The following is a 21,741-nucleotide window of genomic DNA, read 5'->3' as shown; positions in this document are numbered from 1 at the left end:
TGTTTGAGAAGGCGAAGCCTCGGTCCGCGCCTTCTTCGGAAGCCGGCCGGGAGCGTCATCGCTCCGACACTTGCGTGCCCTCGAGCCCGGGTGATCGTAAAAGGAAGGATAGGGAACCTTCCAGGACGCCGAGCGATAAACGCTCGAGTCGAATCGACCGCTCGAGGTCACCGACGCCGTCCGAGACCTATCACACCTCGAAGGGAAAATCGTCAAAGACTGCCTCGACGCCCTCGAAGCAGACCCTGTCGACGACCACTATGTCGTCGACGCCTTTATCGACGTCGAAACCCTCAGTGCCAAAGACTCCAGCCAAGCCAGGGAAACCGGAGAAGGAGAAAGTTACAAAACATGTAATTTCTTCAGAGTCTGTTACTACACCTCTTCCACCTCCTCTCCCAGAGAAGGTTTTCAAGCCTCTCCCTAGGAAGGAGTTTTTCAAATCCTTAACCTCTATTTTTGAGGAACCGGAGCGATCCGATGAGGAAAATGTACCTTTTGGATTGGAATATGGCACCCCAAATGTCCCCGAATGCTTGATCTCAGAGGAAAGCAGACTGAGGGATTTGGTGTAGTCTTTACATAATGCAAGTGGCATTGACACTTCTCCTGAGAATGACTTTGGTAGACCAGATCCAGGAGAGCATGCCAGTCCATCTCACCGTCAGTTAATGACCAAGGTGGTAGATTACTTGGGATGGTCTAGACCACCAGCCCCATTCGTCCAAGACGATTTAACAGATATATTGGACCATGGTCCCACTGAAGACCCAATACTAGCTTTTCATGTAGCCTTACAAAACAAGGTGGCCAAGAATTGGCAAACTCCGGATTCTATTCCTCTGGTAAATAAGTCCCTCGCATCAAAATACCGCCCAGCCAGTAGCGACCCCAGCTATCTGTCAAAACATCTAACTCACGAGAGTCTGGTCATGCAGGAAGCCACAGCTTCCAACAAACTTGCGTACCCGTCTATCCCTCCAGACAGGGACGATAAGCGTGTGGATGGTTGGGCATGGAAGGTATTTTTAGCCGGGAGCATGGCATTAAAATCTGCAAACTCCACATGTGCCTTGGCAAAATTTTCTTACACTCTGTGGGATTGCATCGCAATGGCGGAGGAGCACATACCAGAAGGGGAAGAAAGGCAAGGTTTCCTAGCCATCGTTGGAGATGGAAAGGAAGTCATGCAGGAATCCCTTCAATCTGGGTTGGACACTGCGGATAGTGTAAGCAGGTCCATGGGCACTAGCATGGTAATGCGTAGGTTTGCGTGGTTACGGAAATCGGGTTTTGCACCGGATGTACAGAACTGTCTTCTGAACATGCCTTTTGACGGGTCTCACCTTTTTGGCAACAAGGCTGATGAGGGCCTTGAGAGGTTGCAGACCTCAAAAGCAGCGGCAACATTTTTAGGAGCTGCTATTAGGCAACCTCAGCCTTTTCGTGCACAAGGGCAATCATGGAGGAGACGATCCTATTGTTATTACACCTCATATGGAATGGCGAGAGGAATGGCCAGTCAAAGGGGCCAAAGAAAGGCCACTCGCGGTGGACGAGGAAAACGTGCTAAACCAGCTCCAGCTGCAGCCTCTCTGCCAGCAGTGGCTGCAACATCCGCCCCGAAACCACTTTGAGGACTTGCACCAGAAAACACCTGTAGGAGGCAGGCTGTCACTGCATCTGCAAGAATGGCGAGCCAAGGGATAGTACTCCCCGTATTTTTTGATCCCCAAAAAGGACAGAGGACTGAGACCCATCTTGGACTTAAGAAACTTGAACAAGTTCCTCAGAAGGACAAGTTCAAGATGGTAACTCTCTCTCAGATCCTTCAGGCCCTTCAACTTCAGGACTGGTTGGTGTCATTGGACCTCCAGGATGCTTATTTTCATGTGCCGATTCATCTCAAACACAGAAAATACCTGAGGTTCATAGTTGGCGACTCACACTATCAGTTTCGAGTCCTGCCATTCGGGTTGATCTCTGCCCCGAGGGTCTTCACCAAGTTAATGGTAGTGGTGGCAGCGCACCTTAGAAGAGGGGGGATTCATGTCTACCCCTACCTGGACGATTGGTTGATCAGAGCGCGTTCTGCCGAACAAGCTCTGGATCATCTGAAAGTCACCTGCCACTTCCTCCACAAACTGGGCTTCTCCCTCAATTTCAAGAAGTCACAGATGACACCTTCCCAACAGCTTCAGTACATAGGAGCTGTACTAGACACATCCTTGGGGAAGAGCTCGCCTCCCAAGACGAGGGCTCAAAACATTCTTCAGATGGTTTCCAAATTGCAAAATGCCCAAAATCTCCAGGCTTACGATTTTTTAAGGTTGCTCGGCCTCATGGCATCCTGCATCTTCCTGGTGCCAGAGGCACGCTTGAGGATGAGATCCCTTCAATGGGCTCTAAAGACTGTGGTCCCAGTTCTCGGGTCAAATGATGGATCTTCTTCAGATTCCGAACAAGGCCAGACAAGACCTTCTATGGTGGACCTGTACAGAGAACATCCTAAAAGGAGAACCTTTTTGGCAACCATGGCCGGAGATCACAGTAGTGACGGATGCCTCACTTCTGGGGTGGGGAGCTCATGCCAACGATTTGACAATCAACGGTCGTTGGTCTTCATCGGAGTCCAAATTACATCAGACTAGCACTGAAGGCCTTCCTGCCATCTGTCAGGGGAAAGAGTGTCCTGATAATGACGGACAACACAGTGGCCATGCACTACCTAAACAAAAGAGGTGTGGGGTCACTACCCCTGTGCAGAGAGGCAATGCAGCTCTGGTATTGGGCGATTCAGGAAGGAATCTCTTTAACAGCAATTCATCTAGCCGGGGAAGAGAATATGACGGCAGATGCTCTGAGCAGGCAGAGCACGGTGTCACACGAATGGGAACTGGCTCAGGAAGTCATTCAAGAGATCTTCGCCCTTTGGGTAACCCCCCAGGTAGACCTATTCGCAACCAGTACCAACCGAAAATGCGAAAGGTATTGCTCAAGGGAATTTCCCCCGAGAGGAGCCCTGGGGGACGCGTTCGTGGTGGAGTGGAATTTCCCACTATTGTACGCGTTCCCTCCGATTCCCGTCATTCCTCAGGTCATCAGGAGGCTGAGACGCTTCGGGAACCGCATGATCCTAATTGCCCCGGATTGGGCCAGGAGGACGTGGTATCCGGACCTTGTAGATATGTCCATCTGTCCTCCAGTACGTCTTCCTCAGAGAGAGAACCTTCTCTCTCAAATGTAAGGTCAGGTTCTCCACCCAGAGGTCAGAACACTCAACCTTCATGCTTGGTATCTGAAAGGCTGAGATACAGGGATTGGAACCTTCCAGATGATGTTATGGAGGTGTTGCTTTCGGCAAGAAGGCCAGCAACAAAGTCTCTATACCGTTGCCGTTGGAAAAAGTTTTGCCACTGGTGCAGGGAAAAGAATGTCGATCCTTTTCTATGTTCAATTCCGGAAGTACTATCTTTCCTTCTGACCCTAGCACATAGAGGTCTGAATATCGGAACAATAAAAGGTTACCTTGCGGCGCTTTCCATTTTCAAGCGCTCATCGGAAGAATGCTCCTACTTCAAAATTCCTTTGATAACACAATTCTTAAAAGGTCTCACTAATGAGTTTCCTCCTCACCCATTTCAAGTACCGATTTGGGATCTAAATTTAGTCCTAAAATTCTTAATGTGTGCCCCTTTTGAGCCTATGCACACGTGTCCATTAATATTACTAACGTGGAAAACGGTCTTTTTAGTTGCTCTAACATCAGCAAGAAGAGTGAGCGAATTGCAGGCACTGTCTTCTGGGCCACCCTATACTGTGTTCCATAAGGACAGAGTTGTATTGAGGGTTAAACCATCATTTTTACCAAAAGTAATATCTGATTTTCATTTAAGTCAGAAAATTGTTTTACCCTCATTCTATCCTCCACCGCATCCTTCTAAGGAGGAAGAAAGATTACACAGACTGGATCCAAAAAGAGCTTTAAGCTTTTACATCTCTAGACTTTCTAAGCTTAGAATGGACAACCAGTTGTTTATAGGCTACACAGGAAGGAAACTGGGTCAATCGGTAACAAAACAGACAATTTCACGTTGATTCGTACTTTGCATTTCAGAATACTACTGACTAGCACAAAAAGACCTACCAGAAGGGTTAAGGGCTCATTCCACCAGAGGCATCGCCTCTTCCACGGCCCTTCAAAGAGGTGTCCCAATAAGATCCATTTGCGAAGCAGCAATTTGGTCTTCACTTCACACCTTCTCAGCCTGGATACTTCCCAGTCTAGAGAGCTGACTTTTGGAAAAGCAGTGCTTTATTCCGCCATCTAAAAGCATTGGTGGGGAAAAAATCTCACCCCCTCCTCCAGAGAAAGCATACAAAATACTGCTTTAGGAGTCTATCTAAGAAGAGGAATACATTGGAGGACACAATCCACTCGAAGAACAAGTTACTTACCAACTGGTAACGTTCTTCCGATTGGTTGTTCCTCAAACGTATTCCTCATCGCCCTCCCAACCTACCCCTCTGTAGATTTTTCCAGGTTATTGCCATCTCAAGTCTTGCAAGGCTGATACCTGTCTGCCGGCACAATCTACACAGTACAAGATCACAGGCAAAAAAAGGGGGAAAAACAGAACTGAGGACAACGGGCGCCGCGCGTGCTACTTATACACCCAATGACGTCACCCCCGACGGGGGCCTTCGAGGGACAGTCGACTCGACGACATCGACGCACGACGCCCTCTGCCGAAAAAATTTCCGAAGAGCAGCAAAGCTGGATGGAATACATCTAAGATGAGGAATACGTTGGAGGAACATCCAATCGAAAGAACGTTACCAGTTGGTAAGTAACTTGTTCTTCTCCAGCATTGGTATCTTTCATAGATTCACATGCGCCGGCCCGCCTCCCCTGAGAGGCTGCTCCTATGCTTGGCACACATCACAGTGTAACATCTACGGTTCAAAATCTGAAGATGGCTGCCAGGGGCAGAGCTTAAGCCCTGCCACCTCATTGGTTGGGGGCTATAAAGGAGCAAAGTGAGGTGCAGGGACTACACAATGGAATGGCTCATAGGCCATACTGGGCTATGTAAATGTGCTGCTAGGTAGCAATGTGTGTATACTAAAAAGAAAATTAATTATTATTTTTATCACCGAGGATTCCCAGTCTGATGACGGGTAATATTCAAGCATCTGAATCTATGAAAGATACCAATGCTGGAGAAATACAGTTACAGATAAGTAACTAAGACTTTGCTTTTGGCCAGAAGGCCAGCAACAAAATCCATATACCGCTGCCATTGGAACAAGTTCTGCAACTGGTGTAGGGAACATTATGTGGACCCTTTTCAATGCGATATACCCAAGGTGTTATGTTTTCTACTACATTTTGGCAAATCTGGGGCTCCAGATTGGAACAATCGAGGGTTATCTAGCGGCGCTTTCCATATTCAAGTGCACCTCGGAAGAGGCATCCTACTTCAAAATACCCTTAATAATTCAATTTCTTAAATGACTTACAAATGGGATGTGACCTAGCAGTTCGGGCTGGACTGCCCCTTTTCGGGTGGGACCAAGCCTGATTTGCATATGGTCTTTCCCCTTCTGGAATGGCTTGGCAGGCGAAGAACGATGGTCTGGAGGGCTGCCCAGAGCAATGCCAGAGGTTAAGATTCATTCTAAACCTTCCAGCCATCACCTCTTTGTTTTTGCATTATCCTGTAAACCTCTGTTTACAAGGATAAGGTTGTCCTTAAGGTCAAACACTCTTTTCTACTGAAGATTGTGTTAGATTACCATTTAGCACAGAACATTGTGCTTCTGGCCTTCTATCCTCTACCTCATTCTGGCAAGGAATATGAAAGATTACATAGACTCGATCTGAGGAGAGCTCTAAGCTTTTATATTTCAAGCCAAAATATTATATATTTATATATATAAGCCAAATATATATTTCATTCAAACCCCACTGGTTTGAATGAAATTACCGCTATTTGCAATTCTTCTACCACTGCCTTGCTACCTAATGATGCAAATGCCACTTTATCTGTGTCTATGACCCCAGAAAACATGCCCCCCACTGGTTTGAATGAAATTACCGCTATTTGCAATTCTTCTACCACTGCCTTGCTACCTAATGATGCAAATGCCACTTTATCTGTGTCTATGACCCCAGGAAACATGCCTCCCACCGGTTCGGATAGGCCACCCCCGACCATCAATGTCCCCCCTGAACCGCACCTCAAATGTGCCCTCATCAACGCCCGCTCCATCAATGCGCATGCACTAGACATCCACGACCTTATTACCACCCTAGATCTAGATCTTCTAATGGTCACCGAAACTTGGCTACATGAAGCCTCAGGCCCCGCCCTATCCCTCGCTCTCCCACCTGGCTATGCCATCACGAGACAAGATCGCATGACCACTGGAGGCGGTGTCGCACTCATAGCCAAAGATTCAATCACCATCAGAAGGGCTGACAAAACTATCAACAATAACAGCGACTACCTTCAATTAAAACTCACCATCTCGCACCAATGCACCATCACCCTACACCTCATCTATCGACCACCAGGCCCCCCTAGGAGACTTCCAGGCCTCCATCACCCACCTCCTGGCGGACAACCTCAAAAAGTCATCCAAAGCCATTCTCCTTGGAGACATCAACCTTGGCCTGAATGACGCCAAAGACCCTACAGCCAAAGCACTTGACACAGCTCTAGCCACCCTAGGATTCGTCAACACCATCAACAACCCCACACACGCCCTAGGCAGATCACTAGACTGGATCGCCCACCACAATTGCCCCATCACAGTCACGGGCAACACCCCCACCCCATGGTCCGACCACCACACCATCACCTTTAACATCCCCACCACTACAACCACATCCCACCCCCCTCCTCCCTTGCCTCCTGCCCTTACAAGGAGTGCCCGTCAACTGACCAAAGAAAGACTCCTACCCTTCTTACAGGGACCTGCCTTCACAGCCCCATTCTCCAATGACCCGGAAACTCTGGCAAAAAATTATGATACGGCCATCACAGCAGCAATCAATACCATCGCCCCACTTAAACTTCGGAAAACCAAACCCACTAGACACGCTAATGCGTGGTTCACCCAAGACCTTCTAAAACTACGCTCCGACAAACGGGCAGCATTAGCTCTTTGGCAAACATCACGGTATGAGAAAGACAAACTCAACTTCAAATCCCTTGCAATTAATTACAAGAAAGCCATCATTAATGCCAAAGCTAAATCCTTCGAAGAGAGAATTGCTGAGGCCAAGTCGAACACCAAGGAAATGTTCGCCATTTTCAGGGAACTTGAGAACCCCACACCCACCCCCCAAAACTTCACTAAGGACAAAGAATGGTGTGACAACATCCAAACAGCCATGCGCAATAAGATCAGCTCTCTCCAAGCCAAAATCTTGAACACCAAACTAACACTCTCCACCCACACTACACCCTCCCCACCACCACTGCCCCCATCACCCACTGAGGCCCCACCCACCTTCTTGTTTAAAACCGTCCAAGAAAACGACATGATCAACATTATGAAAAACATAAAACCCTCCAATTGCAAAGGCGACCCCTGTCCTGCCTCCATCATCAAAGACTGCGCAGACACCTTGGCCCCTTTTCTAACAGCCTTTGTCAACGCCTCCTTCACCACTGGGAGAGTCCCCCCCTGCCTAAAGGAAGCATGGGTCCGACCCCTCATAAAGAAACCCACACTTGACCCCACCTCCCCTAATAACTACCGCCCCATCACCACTGTCCCTTTCCTCCTCAAGATTCTAGACAAAGCAGCCTACCTGCAGGTCCAGCACTTCCTCGAAGAACAGAACCTCCTTGGACTGAGACAATCCGGCTTTCGCCCTAGGCATGGGACAGAGACCGCCCTACTCGACCTAAAAAAACAAATGGACGACGCAAGGGACCAAGGCAAACCTGTCTTGCTCCTTCTCCTGGATCTGTCGGCAGCTTTTGATCTTGTAGACCACGACATCCTCTGCCACCACCTCTCCTCCACAGCCAACTTCTCTCAAGAAGCCATTACATGGATCACCTCCTTCCTCCAAGGCAGGACCATGCAGGTCTTCTCTGACCTAGCCACTGCATCACCCTCTATCATGCTATGTGGGGTGCCCCAAGGCTCCTGCCTCTCCCCCACCCTCTACAACATCTTCACCCGCCCCCTCTTCCTCATCCTTGACGCCATGGGCATCTCTTACACTAACTACGCCGACGACACACAGATCCTTCTCACTCTGACAGGCGACTATGACACGGACTCTGCTACCCTCAACAACATCTACAACACAATTCAAATGTGGATGGCTATCAACGGCCTCTGCCTTAACTCCGACAAAACTGAGCTCCTACTCGTAGGCTCCCCTGACACCATCAAGAAACTTGACGCTCAGTTCAGCCATTTCACCATTGACTCAATCACGATCCCAGTACTTGACACGGTAAAAACACTAGGCGTCTACTTAGACTCCAATCTATCCATGACCAGACAAGTAAACGCCATTGCCTCCTCGGCCGCTTACCATGCAAAACTCCTTAACGCAATCAGACCTTATCTGTCAAAAGACACCTGCACTAACATAGCCAGGGCCATAACCGGCTCGCGACTTGATTACTGCAATATTCTTTTCCTTGGGACCTCCAACAAAAATCTTGAGAAGCTCCAAGTAATACAGAACAGTGCCCTACACGCTGCACAAGGCATTGCCAAGAGAGAGCACATCACCGCTGCCAGAAAAGCTTCCCACTGGCTCCCCATAAAGGAGAGGATCCTATTCAAGGCTCTAAGCATCACCCACAAATGTGTCCATCTTGCCGCCCCAATGTACCTTTCGCAGAGGATCCACCTGGTCTCCTCCACAAGACCCACTAGATCACCCTATGCCAGCATGCTCTCAGTACCCAGGGTAAAAAGGACCAGAGCAGGGGGCTCCAGTTTCCCGTACCTCGCTGCCGTACACTGGAACATCCTCCCTAGCTCCCTGCGCTCTGAACCCTCACTGACCGCCTTTCGGAAAACCCTGAAAACGACCCTGTTCATCTAACAATTACATGGCCTAGCCCTCATAATTGTATTGTATGATGTATTATGTGATATATCTGATCACAGGTCACTGCCTTACTGTAACCCAAGGCACAACCTGCTCACATTGTAACTAAGTCTTCCTTGCAAGTAACAGTGCCACAATGCCCCTGGGCTGCCTGCGCGCTATATAAATTTAATAAATAAATAAATAAATAAGGATGCCAACTTTTCATTGGATATACTGGACACAAACTAGGTCTATCCGTTCCCAAACAGACCCTATCCAGATGGATCATACTGCCTATTTCGGAGTGCTACAGGCTAGCTGGGAAAGAACCCCCATAAGGTTTAAGGGCCCTTCATGGGGGAGTTTCGACAAAGGCCATCTGTGAGGCAGCTACCTGGTCCACCTTCCACACATTCACTAAACATTGCTGTTTATACACTTCTAACAATCCAGGAAGATTTGAGAAGGCAGTTCTATGCTCCATTCTGGACAAACAAACAACTCTCAATTCTTACTCCCTCCTCCAAAAGAACCTAATACTGCTTTGGGAGTCTATCATAAGATGAGGAATACGTTGTAGGACAGAATCCATTCAAAGAACAAGTTACTTACCCTGGGTCGTTCTTTCAACTGGATGTTCCTTTCATCATCACCTTCCCAACCTACCACACTGTAGAATTTTCGAGCTTTGAACTTTGCACTCTTTTAAGGACTGATAATGTAAAGAGGCACATATCAAGACGGGCAAGTCTGCATATGGTGGCGAAGAAACGGAACTGAAGCCAAAGGGCGCTGCGCGTGGCATATGTACTCGACGACGTCAGCATAATGGAAGCCCTCGAGGGACATCGAGTCGACGGTCTCGACACATAGCGCCCTCTGCCGAGAGAAAATATTTCCAAAGCAGCTAAAGCTGGAAACGAAGATATCGTAAGATGAGGAATACGTGGGAGGAACATCCAGTCGAAAGAACGTTATCACTGGTAAGTAACTTGTTCTGTATGCTAAATAGGTGTTCACGTAATTGATTCTGCCAAGAGGCACTAAGTGGCAATAATTCAGACTTGGCATAATTAATTCTACATCTGCTGCTTTGCTGTATAACTGTAAAATATATAATGGCACTAAAATGAATTGTTACGGGCACAAAATGTAAATCAACATGTATAGAGCAACATTATATGCTTAATACCTCTGTGATGGATAAGCTGGTTGCCACTGCAAGAGCTGCTATGCCCACTATTACCGAGTGGCCTGTACCAGAAAGTCTTTGCTATATGGGTTCCTAGAACTGTGCATCTGGGGGAAGTGGGACTCAGACAAAATATCAAACCAGCGAATGCAGAATCATTTACTGCTGTGACACTATTAAACCTTCTTTCCCTTGCACATCCACAATTATGTATAATTTTGTAATCTTTTTGAAAACACATTTTATGTTTAATTAAACGTCTCACATTGTCTGTTGAGTGTCTTCCCTGAATGAAATAAAATTAATTAATCTTTCCATAACTCAATTAATACCGGAGACCTGTCTCTAAGCACAGCACCAGAATTCAAAGCTGGGTTGCTCTGTGTTGTCTTTCTTCCAAGACAAACACGTTGCCCCCCTGACCCAGTATTATTCCTTCCATATTTGTTGCAAGGAATTTTGCAAAAATGTTGATCAGAATGTATGAACATCATGGGTTCAAAAGATCCACAGGATAGAGGATCCTGACCCTCCTTTGGAAATTGAATAATGTAGTGCTAATAAAATGATGAGGGGCAGTCATTAGAGATCCGTGCATTATTAAATGCCCAGGTGCATTGTACGGTCATATATTTGTTAAAAGCATATGCACGTTCATTGATAAGCCATCCAGCTGCTTGTTTTCACCTTCTTTAAATCTACAATTGCAATTCTGCTTCATCAGGATCAGTAGATAAGGGAGCATTATGGAGGGGGCACGCTCAGACTGCACATCTGCAGTGGCCTGCTCAGATTGCAGGCTGTCGTCCCCACTCTGCCCCACGTGTGCATCCATAGTTGGACCAGCTGTGGTGGTGTCTTGGCCCATTGCTGGTGGCACTGATTCCAGGATTGGGGTCTGTGGTGGCCCTGTGCCCGTGTCCAACTGGCCGGCTGGTGTGTGCCTGTCAATGAGTTGGTGCTTCTTCTTGGGTGGCACACCCCCACTCCCTGAACTGCCTTGGCCTGGCTGTTTGCTGGCAGTGGTTGCTGCAGGTGTCGTGGAGGGGCCAGCCTCCTCGGTTGTTTCCTGGGTGTCTTGTGTTCCTGTTGGCCCAAATTGATATGTGCATTACCAATTTGGTGTTGAGGTGCATGGCAAATGAACATTTGCTGTCACTTGTACTATGTCATCACTGTGTGTTGTGCCTCCTAGGGGCGCTTGCATCATGTGTCGGTCACTGAGTTCACGGCATGCATTGCATCTGGCCGGCCAGGTGTGCTTTGGCCGACTTGCTTCGGTTGTGCATCCCTAGGATGGGTTGGGCTACAGGGTGTCCTGTCCAGAGGTGCGTTGGGACTGTAGGTGACAGGTTTCTGGTGGTGCAGTCAGGTGGGTGCCGTGCATTTAGTTGTGTGAGCCAGGTGGCCATGTTGTCAGACATGTATTCCTCAATGTGTCTCTACATGTAGTGTTGCAGTTGAGGGGCTAGTGGGTACAACACAACTATCAACTGATTTGCATCCATGGGCATGTCATATGGTTGCATGGTGGCTATGTCGCCTGTGGATGGGTGTCATGTAACGGGCGTACTGTCCCCACTGAATCATGTCCTTGTGGCCCGATGCCTCACATCGATGGTTTATGCTTGCTGGGGTTCACGTTGCTTGCTTGCATTGCAGTGTGGGGGGAGTGAATGCCAGTTGGGTTGTCCACGTATGGGAGCATATTTCACTGTGGTACTCGCCAGATTCAGCTTGTCTAGTGGCTCCCAACTCGGCCGTGCCCATGCCCTCGATCCCGACCATATGCAGGATGCCCCTGACCATGTCCTCCCACTCTGTCCGTTGCAGTGGTTCCACTGACCCGCCTCCAGTGGCAGCTGTCTCCCGGCGGGGGATGGAGATGAGTCTCCTGACCCTGGCCTTTCAGGTCATTCGACCTCTTTTTCATGTCATCCACCTCACGTTGGACGTGGCCTGCGGCCATCACCTTGTCCTTGATTTCTGCCCATATCCTGTTCTTGCGCTGTTGGCTGGTCTTCCTATTTTGTGCCCCATACAGCTCCTCAGAGTGGGCGACCACTTGCTCTGCCAACACTGAGAGCTCCTGCTCTGTGAATTTAGGCTTCCGCAGCCTCATATCGGGCCCCCTGCCTTTGGCCTTTCCTGCTGATAGGTTTGGGCTTTCCTCGGTGTCTGGATGGGACTCCTATCTCGAGATATTCAATGGATTGTGTTTTTCAAAATGGCTGCTGCAGTGCTTCCTTATGTAGCAATGCCGAATTTCTGCTGACCGACATGGCGATAACGGTAATTCTGCCGATTTTTGGTGGAATATCGGTGGTAACTCTGCTGGGCATAATTACTGTTACCACCAATGGTGTGTGCGTGTGCGCCTGTCAGATTGTATTCTGGCAGAAATTCTTCTATTGCACACAGCGGTAAGGCTAAATCCGCTACTGCGGATTTACCGCCGATTTTGGGAGTGACTCGAAATGAGGCCCTTAATTTGTATGTTTGGCCATCCCTTTGTATGACAAAGCTCAACTGTCAAGTATCCGGCAGGGCTAGACACGGATGGGAAAGGAACTGAAGAATTGATTTCTGTAAGTATGGACTGCCAGAGAAATTTACGGAAATCTCCACCCTAAACTCGCAAGACCCCGGGTGGAGGGAAAAGCAAGCAAGCAAGCAAGCAAGGAAGGATGGGTTACAGAGATCAAGATATAGAAACTAAGTGCATTATTTCTAAGTTTGAGGTTGAATTCTACTTCTATTAAAAAAAAATGTAAATCTTTCACATATACTTGTGCTGTCCAATCCCCGCTTGATCCCCTGCTTCCTTCGTGATTATACACCACAAGGCCTGGGGACTGATCATTACAGGTAAGGGACTTATCATGCTAAAACGAGATACTTTAGAACATACTGCACATGCCAAAGTGTAAAATACTCTCTTTAAAATCAATGCAGGTATTTCTGGGACTTTTCTTTTGGTTATTGTTCTGGAGACCAGTTAAATTCTTATTCTTTGTTCCCTTCACTCCTTCAGATGCAGAGTTTGCAAGGTGGGACTGACGCCCTGTCCCTCTTGGATCGATTAGAAGCTGATTATTATGATCATCAGCTCCAGCTGTATGAAGTGCAGTTTGAAATTCTCAAGTGCGAAGAGCTGCTACTGACTGCACAGCTTGAAAGCATCAAAAGACAAATATCAGGTGCAGACGACATTTTGTTTGGCAATTTTAATTACTGATACAAATTAGATATACATTGTTTGGAGCTGTATTCAGTGAAATGCATACTTTTTGGAGGGGCACAAGGGATTCCCCCCTTATGATTGAAATCCAAATGTTAGTTATTTTTAAGTTTCATTTAACATGTAACCATCTCCTGTATGGTTCTGCAGTATAGATACTCTGACCAGTTTTCTAAATAAAAAAAAGAAATAGCCAGTGAATGCCATAGTTGGAGTGTCTTTACTAAAAGACCCAGATCTCCTCTCTTTATTGGAGTAGTGATCCTAGTATTTAAAAGCTATTTTATCTCACTGTTGCATTGACGTTTTGCAATTCTCCGACTGCTGTTTGCTGTTAATGTTCACTGTATAGTTTTCTTTGCTTAAGAAAAATGCCTTTTATGTTTTGCCATATCTATTCAATATGCACAGTGAAGTTATGCACTGCCTTCAAGCCCTAAAGTTGAAGGAGAAGGTCATGTTAGCAGAGAGTTTTAGCATGCAAGGACGACTTCACACCTTTTTTTATGTTTAGCGAGATAGGTTGACTCCCTCCCCAATCCAATCCCCATCCCAAAGTCCTTCAACTTGTTTCCCATGTCAGGTTGTCTACTCCAGAGGTTTCCAGTGCATGCTAAAAGATTTCCTTTGAAGCGGCACTGCCAAAAAGAAAAATTTTGTTGGGCATATTGAAACCATTGGCCGCAGGATTGCCCATTCATAATCATCAAATGATTTACCGTTACGAGATACGTTCCTCTCCAATCAAACTGATGTCTAAGTCGTTAAGACACTGCTCTATAGCACAGCGTGGCACGCATGCAGCACCTTACTAGTCAGAAAAATCACTTTGAACATTTTTATGTATGAGAAGAATACTATTAACACAAAATAAAGTTCAAATATTTATTATGAAAAAATAAAGTTTTCAAGATTGTTTTGGTGATGTTAATGGTTGTTAATACTTCCACATAACTTCATGCTCCTGATCTAATTCTCTTTGAAACTAAACTCTTTACCAAACTAGACTGTCGACGTTCTCCATTAAGGAATAGAATATTTCTGCGCGTGTATGAGATCCCAGAAAACACTTTAATAATATAAACAGTGCTTACTAGTATTTGCTAATTAAAAGGAATCCAATTGTTAAATTCAACTTTGTTTTGTTTGCTCTTTCTTTTCTCCTACCAGAAGACTGCAAGATTTTTCTTTTTTTAACCTTCTTTATTTTAATCTACATACACAGCACTGGAGGGAGAAAAGGAAAGCAGGCCATGTATTATTAGTGGGTCATAGTATACTTAAGAAGGCTAGCCCTCAGTTCACTTTTTCTGCTGTAATGCTAGGAACAGTAGACACTGGGCCTCATTCCACGTGTGGCGATCTGGAAACAAGGGTGCTGATAAGCTTACCGGCACCCTTCTTTCTGGACCGCCACACTACAAGTCTGCCTGCCGCGGCCGCTGCACCTGGCAAGTCTGACCGTGCTGGGCGCATCCGCCCCGGCAGGCAGAGTTGCTATGGAAGCACCGTCACAGACGGTGCCAGTGCTTCCGAGTCCCCATTACTGTGGAATGGGGACTTTCCAGATCTACCGCCTGTCTTCCCGCTCCATTGGGACTTATAATGTCCAAGTCGCACCAGGAAACCAGACGGAAGATCCAGTGTTACGGGTCGACGGCAACCCGCCGGTCACACCTCGTAAATGAGGCCCACTGTCTTTATAGCCTTTTCACATTTTCCCTAATACTTTTGTCTAGTGTTTTCTCTTCTTTTTTGTTTCAATCAATGTCTTTTGAGGTCTTCTGTCTTGTTTGACAGACATTTGCCTTGTTTGGCAGTTTTCCTGAATCCTTCTCAATCATGCCTTTCCTGTTTGATAGGAAGTGCCATGAAAGTAGTGGTAAGATAAAAAAAAAGCAGGACATGCAAACCTTTTGTGTGTACTGCTTACCCACAGACCATGTTTTGAGGCGTGCCAGGTCTTTCAGGACATGCCATATGGGAGATTAAGGCAAGGAGGAGTGTGACATTTTTCTCAGCAAGTCCTGTGACGATAGGGATAGGTTTTCCACTTTTATTACAGGATACAGGTCTAGGGATGGTCCATGTATCATTTCCCTCATCCTGAAAGGGAACTCCCACATCCCTAGCACTGGCTCCCTCCTCCCAACAGGTTAGGTGGCAGTACAGATTACCACCTGTAGCCAGTTGACCTCTACTATCTAAGCTAGTCCTACGATATAGTAACCTAAATGCCGTAGCTTTCTCTAACTCCCTCAGGGACTTTCTAAGTGACATAGTGGGGTTGTCTGATTACCCAAGCATCCTTCCTATAGATCAATCTATCAATATTTCCCTCATGCTCGCATGTCTCCTCTCTCTCTGCATACTTCGTCTCCTGGTCTTCACTTTCTCCTTCCTGTCGCTACTCTCCCTCCTGATCTTACCCACTTTCCTCCAGATATCTCTTTCCACACATTACCGTGGCCGCTACTCTCCTGCCTCTCACTTCTCTCATACTCTTGCCTCTGCGCTTCTCCCTACTCCTGCTCCCTCCTGATGTCTCTCCTCCCTTAAGCTTGCCATCTCTCTCACTTCCACTCCCAATCCCCTCCTGCTTTCTCTCCATTTCTCCATCTCTCCATTTCTCAAAACAAGTCCACCCCTGTTCCTCCAAAACTATCAAGGACCACATCGACTCCCTGGCCCCTGCCCTGGCTGACTTCTGCAATCACTCCTTCGCCTCTGGAGTCTTCCCATCCCCCCTCAAGCACTCCCTTGTGCACCCCCTTCTTAAGAAACCCTCTTCTGACCCCTCCTGCCCAGCTAACTATCGCCCAATCTCGATCACTCCCTTCCTGGGCAAGCTCCTGGAGAAACTAGCCATCTCCCAGCTTAATCTCCATGCTGAATCTGTTGGTAGTCTTCATGACCATCAGTCAAGCTTCAGAGCTGCCAGAAGCACGGAAACTGCTCTCCTGAACATCCGTGAGGACCTGCTCTCTAACCTTGACTCTAACACCCCTTGTGTTCTCATTTTGCTCGACCTCTCTTCTGCCTTTGACACTGTCAACCACACCATCCTGCTCAACCGTCTCCGTGATAACCTGGGTATCACTGGTCAGGCTCTGGCGTGGCTGACCTCCTTCCTCTCCAATCGACCCTCCTAGGTCCAACTGGGTTCCTTCCTATCTGACATCTTTTTCTCTACCTGTGGTGTCCCCCAGGGATCTAACCTCTCCCCCTGGCTGTTCAACCAGTATCTGGCTCTTCTTGCTCACCGCATCGCCGCTCTCTGTCCCAACTTTCAGTGCTACGCGGATGATACCCAGCTCATTTTCAGGTTACCCTCGGCCTCCTCTTCCCCTTCCCTCATCTCTGACTGTCTCTCTGCTATCCAGGAATGATGTGCCGCCAACGACCTCTGCCTTAATGCCAGTAAGACTGAGATTCTACTTATCGGCACACCCACTCCCTCCTTCCCTGCAGCTCTCTGGCCGGCCTCCTTGGCCCTCTTCCTGCGCCTACCTGCAAAGCAAAAAACCTTGGGGTCATCTTCGACTCCACACTCTTTCTCTCCTCACATATCTGACGTCTCTAAGAAGTCACACTACCAGCTACACCTCCTCAGAGGTATCCTTCCTTTCCTCTCCTTCCCCCAGAAGCTCACTGTCTCCAGAGCCCTGGTTCTCTTGAAGCTGGACTACTGTAACAGCCTCTATCTAAATCTTCCTGTCTCTACTCTCCGCCCTTTGCAACTCATCCAGAACAGTACTGCGAGACTTGTCCTTGGCCTCAAGCCCAGGGACCGTATCTCTCCAGGACTGAAATCACTACACTGGCTCCCAGTGGCTGCGAGGATTAAGTTCAAAACACTCTGCATTGTCCACAAGGCCTTCTGGGGCCTTGGGCCAAAATACCTTCAACTCTCTCTTCCGAAATATCTTCCTTCTCGAGCTCTTCGCTAATCCACCTCCAACTACCTCAGGGTCAGCCGCTTCTCCAAGCAACGAGCTGGGGTTAGATATCTCTCCGCAGCAGGGGCTTCCTTCTGGAACAGCCTTCCTGCCTCCCTGAAACTTGAGGAGAACCATCTCCGGTTCCGGAAGGACCTCAAAACCTTCCTCTTTGCCTCCGCTTTCTCTCCCTCTCTCCCCTGCTAAGATCACTGAACCTGCACTGAATCTGCTACTGGGCCATTCACCGATCTCGGTTCTTGGCCCAGCCCCTCTTCCCTGCACTGCCTACCTGCACTACGGGACTGTCTCTGTATCCTACAGCCCCTTCTCCCGGCACTTACCTTGCACTTGCCACCAGCTGGCCCTATTATTTATCTTGTATTCTACTAACCATGTACAGCACTTTTCCCCCTCTCCCCTTGCACTTTTCCCAGTCCCCTCTACCCTTGCACTTGCTCGATCTGAATGACACGTGGCCTAGTAGGATTGTTGTCTGTCTCCCCTTGTTCCCCCCCCCGCCTCGTCACGCCTTGAAACACTTGTGTATAGGCGCGTTACAAATGCCATATCATATCATATCATTCACACTCTCATTCATCCCAAGCATATAACATACTTTGGTGTGACTCTCAATCCTAACTCCTTAACTTCAATCTCTCCAAACACCCCAAATGTCTCCAGCAAGCCATCATCCACCTGCTGCACACTCCTCTGTGGTCTTTTAGTCTTCCTCCAACCTCACCCAAAGCCCTTTCATTGACAACAGATGTTGCTGGCTTTTTATAGCTCTTCCCTTCCTGTGTGCAGGTTGCCTCTGCTCCCACTTGTTGCTTAAATCAGCTGCTTCTCTGGGCCAATATATCTAAGCTACTCCCAACTCCTTCCATCTCTTCACTAGGGTCCATAACTCTGCCCTCTTTTCAGCCTTCCTTTCCTTCCAGCTTGCCCTGTGTCCGCCTACATTGTTTGTTCTCTGTTTCCCTCCTGGATCAAGTAAGTCATAAAGGTTTTGGGGAGTGTTACTGTTCTCTGGTCTCGCCTATTGCTGTGTTGCTTGCTGCTATTTCCAGCCACACTTTTGCAGCGCCCCTGCTCCCATGTAGCCTGCCGGGGCAGTCAGTATCGGGTCTTTGGTCTGCCATTCTGCTCCTGAACAGGAAAGCCTATCTTATTCACATTTGGGTAACCATTCGGTTTGCCTAGTTCCAGGCAAGGTCTTCTTCATTGAGCTTGCGTGCATTGTGGTGCTTGTATGCCTTAGTCTTCTCGGGATATTGCTGCCTTCCAGGAACCACCTGAAAGATTTTTAGTACATGGATTCCATTAGAAACCTCCTCTTCTCAGTCAGAATGCAGTCTTTAATCTCTGCTGGAATCCTATTTGGAATATTGACTGCTCCTCGGCCAATGAGGTTGCTGGAATTCCAGGCATTATTAGCTGATGGTTGCCAGAATCTGCTTTTCAATGGCTGGGTGCAGCCAACATTCCTTGCTCCTTCTTTAGCTCACCTTGGTTTCCGTACTGCCGCCTGCCTCTCTGCCATGATCTGCCCGGTGCTGTCCCCAGTCCTCTAGGCTCAAAGGCTCCTGGTCTCAGGACCTTGTTACAAATAACTACTATGCTACTCTTGCCACTAAGCTGGATGCAGCAAGCCCATCTTTCCTTGCCCTCAGGGCGCAGCGCCAGTCTCCTTACTCACATCAAATAAACTCTGGACTATGTACAATTGATCGTATCTTGAGTAATTACAAAGACTTTCTTAGTGTAACTCAACCTGTTGTGGTTTACTAGGTGGTAAGATGATATGGGCACCTCGCTTGTCTGGCTCCATTCGACTGGGGATCTTGCCAATATATATTTTGAACATCGCTGGTGTTTCAAGCTAGTGGCATTGAAACTAGATATCTCCACTACCCGAACTTGGGTCTGACGTCTGTGAACTGTAATGCCCTACAGCCAAGGAAGCCTCATCTGCCTCTTGTTACATTAGTGCCTCGAATTTTGGAACCAACCTATGAAGGCCTTTGTATCTCCAGCATCAGTCTGACAACGGCACAATAACAAATAGAGAGGCTTGGATTCCGATACTCGGTTTATCCAGATGTATCCCGCCTCCACACCCTATACTGGTTTCGGCTTCAAAAATGAAATTTCGAAGGGATTGTGTCCTCCGACGTATTCCTTATCTTAGATATCTCCTTCCAGCTTTGCTGGCCTCGGAAATTTTTTCTCTAGAGGGCGCTGCGCGTCGACGTCCGCCGAGTCGATGTCCCTCGACAGCCGCCGTATCGACGTTGACGTCATCCTGCCTATAAAGGCCGCGCGCGGCGTCAGTTGCTCAGTTCCGTTTTTCCGTGCTTACTCAGTGCCTCGGAATACCGTTGCTCAGTTTTGTAGACAATTTATCCTATTTACCTCGAGATATTCGATCCGTACTCGTTGGCTTCCTCGTTGGAACCGACGACCCCTCAGTCCGGCTTCAAAAAATGGCTAGATTGTGGGAAAAAGATGTCGCTGACTGACCCTCACAGAGTTTGTCTGTGGTGTTTGGGAGCTGAACACCATTGTTCGGAGTGCGAGGACTGTATGTCCATGACAGCTAAGGCCCTGAAGGAGCGTAGGGGGAAGCTGGAGAAAGGTAAGACTTCAAAAGCTTCTTCTTCCTCGATGAAGTCGAGACATTCGTCTCCTTGTCACCATTCGCGCTCCAGGTCTCGGAGTGGGTCCCATCACTCCCCGAGATCGAAGCACTCGAAGAGGAGACGTTGAAGATCCCCTTCTCCGTCCTCCTCTTAAACCGTTTCTCCTAAGAGAATCCCTTGCCCCACGAAACATAGTTCCCGGGCTGTATGGGAGGAATTCCGCAAAAATATGATGAACGTCTTCGAGAAAGCGGCCTCGACCCCCTCGAAGACTGCCGAGAGCGATGCTCTGGTCGAAAGACCCGAAGGTCAAAAACGCTGCGAGTCGCAGTACCCGGCGAAGGAAGCTTCTTGAGCGCGTCACGAACCCTCGAGTAAAGCTATGACCTCAAAACCTTCTTCGAAGGTTCCGTCAACGCCATCGACGAAGGTTCCGTCGACGCCGAGGTCGGTGTCTTCGACGCCGTTGTTGAAGGGACCTTAGACACACGGGTCTGTCGACTCGACGCCATCTTCGACACCGGCGTCGACGCCAAGGAAAGTCACGGTTACGACGCACCCAGTGGCTATCCCCAGGTCCTCGATGACAATGGCGTCGAGATTGTCGACTTCCTCGAGCAGAATCCCAATTCTATCGAGGACCTCGAGGCCTCTGCCTTTGTTTTCGATGCCACGCCCGAAGCCTTCGACGTCGGCGCCGACGACATCGACGTTTTCGAGGCCGATTACGACAAGTTTGGCACCCTCTGCCTTGGAGATGGGTTTTACACCCTTTGTGAGTTCAGAACAATTGAGAATTATGTCCTCAATTATGGAAGAGGGAGAACTATCTGAACAGGAAGACACATTTGAGTTGCAGGGACCTGCAACCCCAGTTCAAGAGGAGTTATCCTCAGAAGAACACAGGTTAAAGGATCTCCATGATTCCTTACATGAGGCAAGTGGGTTAGACACTTCCCCTGAGGTGGAGTTCTCTAGGCCAGACCCGGGGGAGCATGCTGAAACCCCCTATAGAGCCTTAATGGCCAGAATCACAGAATTTATGGGGTGGTCAACACCTTCACAGGCTTTCCAACAAGATGACCTCACGGATATTCTTGACAAAGGTCCACAGGAGGATCCTGTAGTGCCCTTTCATAAAGCTCTTCAGAGGAAAATCATGACGAACTGGGAAACCCCAGATGTCGTCCCGGCAGTAAATAAAAAACTGTCTACTAAATACAGGGTATCTTCTGCAGACCCGGAGTTTTTGTCAAAACACCCATCCCCAGAAAGTCTGGTGGTACAGGCAGCATCTTCTACTGACGTCAAGACTACTTACCCTACCGTCCCACAGGACAGGGACGATAAGAAATATGATGCTATGGCAAAGAAAGTTTTTTCGGCATGTAGCATGGCGTTAAAATCTGTTAATGCTACTTGCACCCTTGCTAGATTCAGCCATACACTTTGGGAGTGTGCTTCTACAGCGGCTGACTGCATCCCGGAGGGAGAAGAAAGGGAGGCGTTCCTAAATATCATACAGGACGGTAAAGACGCTATGTGCGAATCCCTCCAGACGGGCATTGATTCGGCTGACAGTATCAGCAGAGTAATGGTGGCAAGCAGAACAACCAGGAGATTCGCTTGGTTGAGAAAGTCTGGTTTTG

At 48.1% G+C, this 21,741-nt stretch overlaps 1 protein-coding gene across 1 annotated transcript in view; it reads left to right on the top strand.

The window, feature by feature from the left end:
- JMY (junction mediating and regulatory protein, p53 cofactor) overlaps positions 1-21,741 on the top strand; it is a 1,013,065-nt gene that overhangs the window by 407,217 nt on the left and 584,107 nt on the right. The window contains exon 5 of the mRNA XM_069627416.1: positions 13,303-13,468. Coding sequence (XP_069483517.1) covers positions 13,303-13,468 — 166 coding nt within the window. The remainder of the gene's footprint in view (positions 1-13,302; positions 13,469-21,741) is intronic.

The sequence above is a fragment of the Ambystoma mexicanum genome, chromosome 6p (assembly GCF_040938575.1).
Source record: "Ambystoma mexicanum isolate Mex_15411 chromosome 6p, UKY_AmexF1_1, whole genome shotgun sequence".
NCBI classification, from domain to species: domain Eukaryota; kingdom Metazoa; phylum Chordata; class Amphibia; order Caudata; family Ambystomatidae; genus Ambystoma; species Ambystoma mexicanum.
Note: the sequence above shows the minus strand (reverse complement) of the source record. Positions and strands in the feature narration are given on the sequence as shown.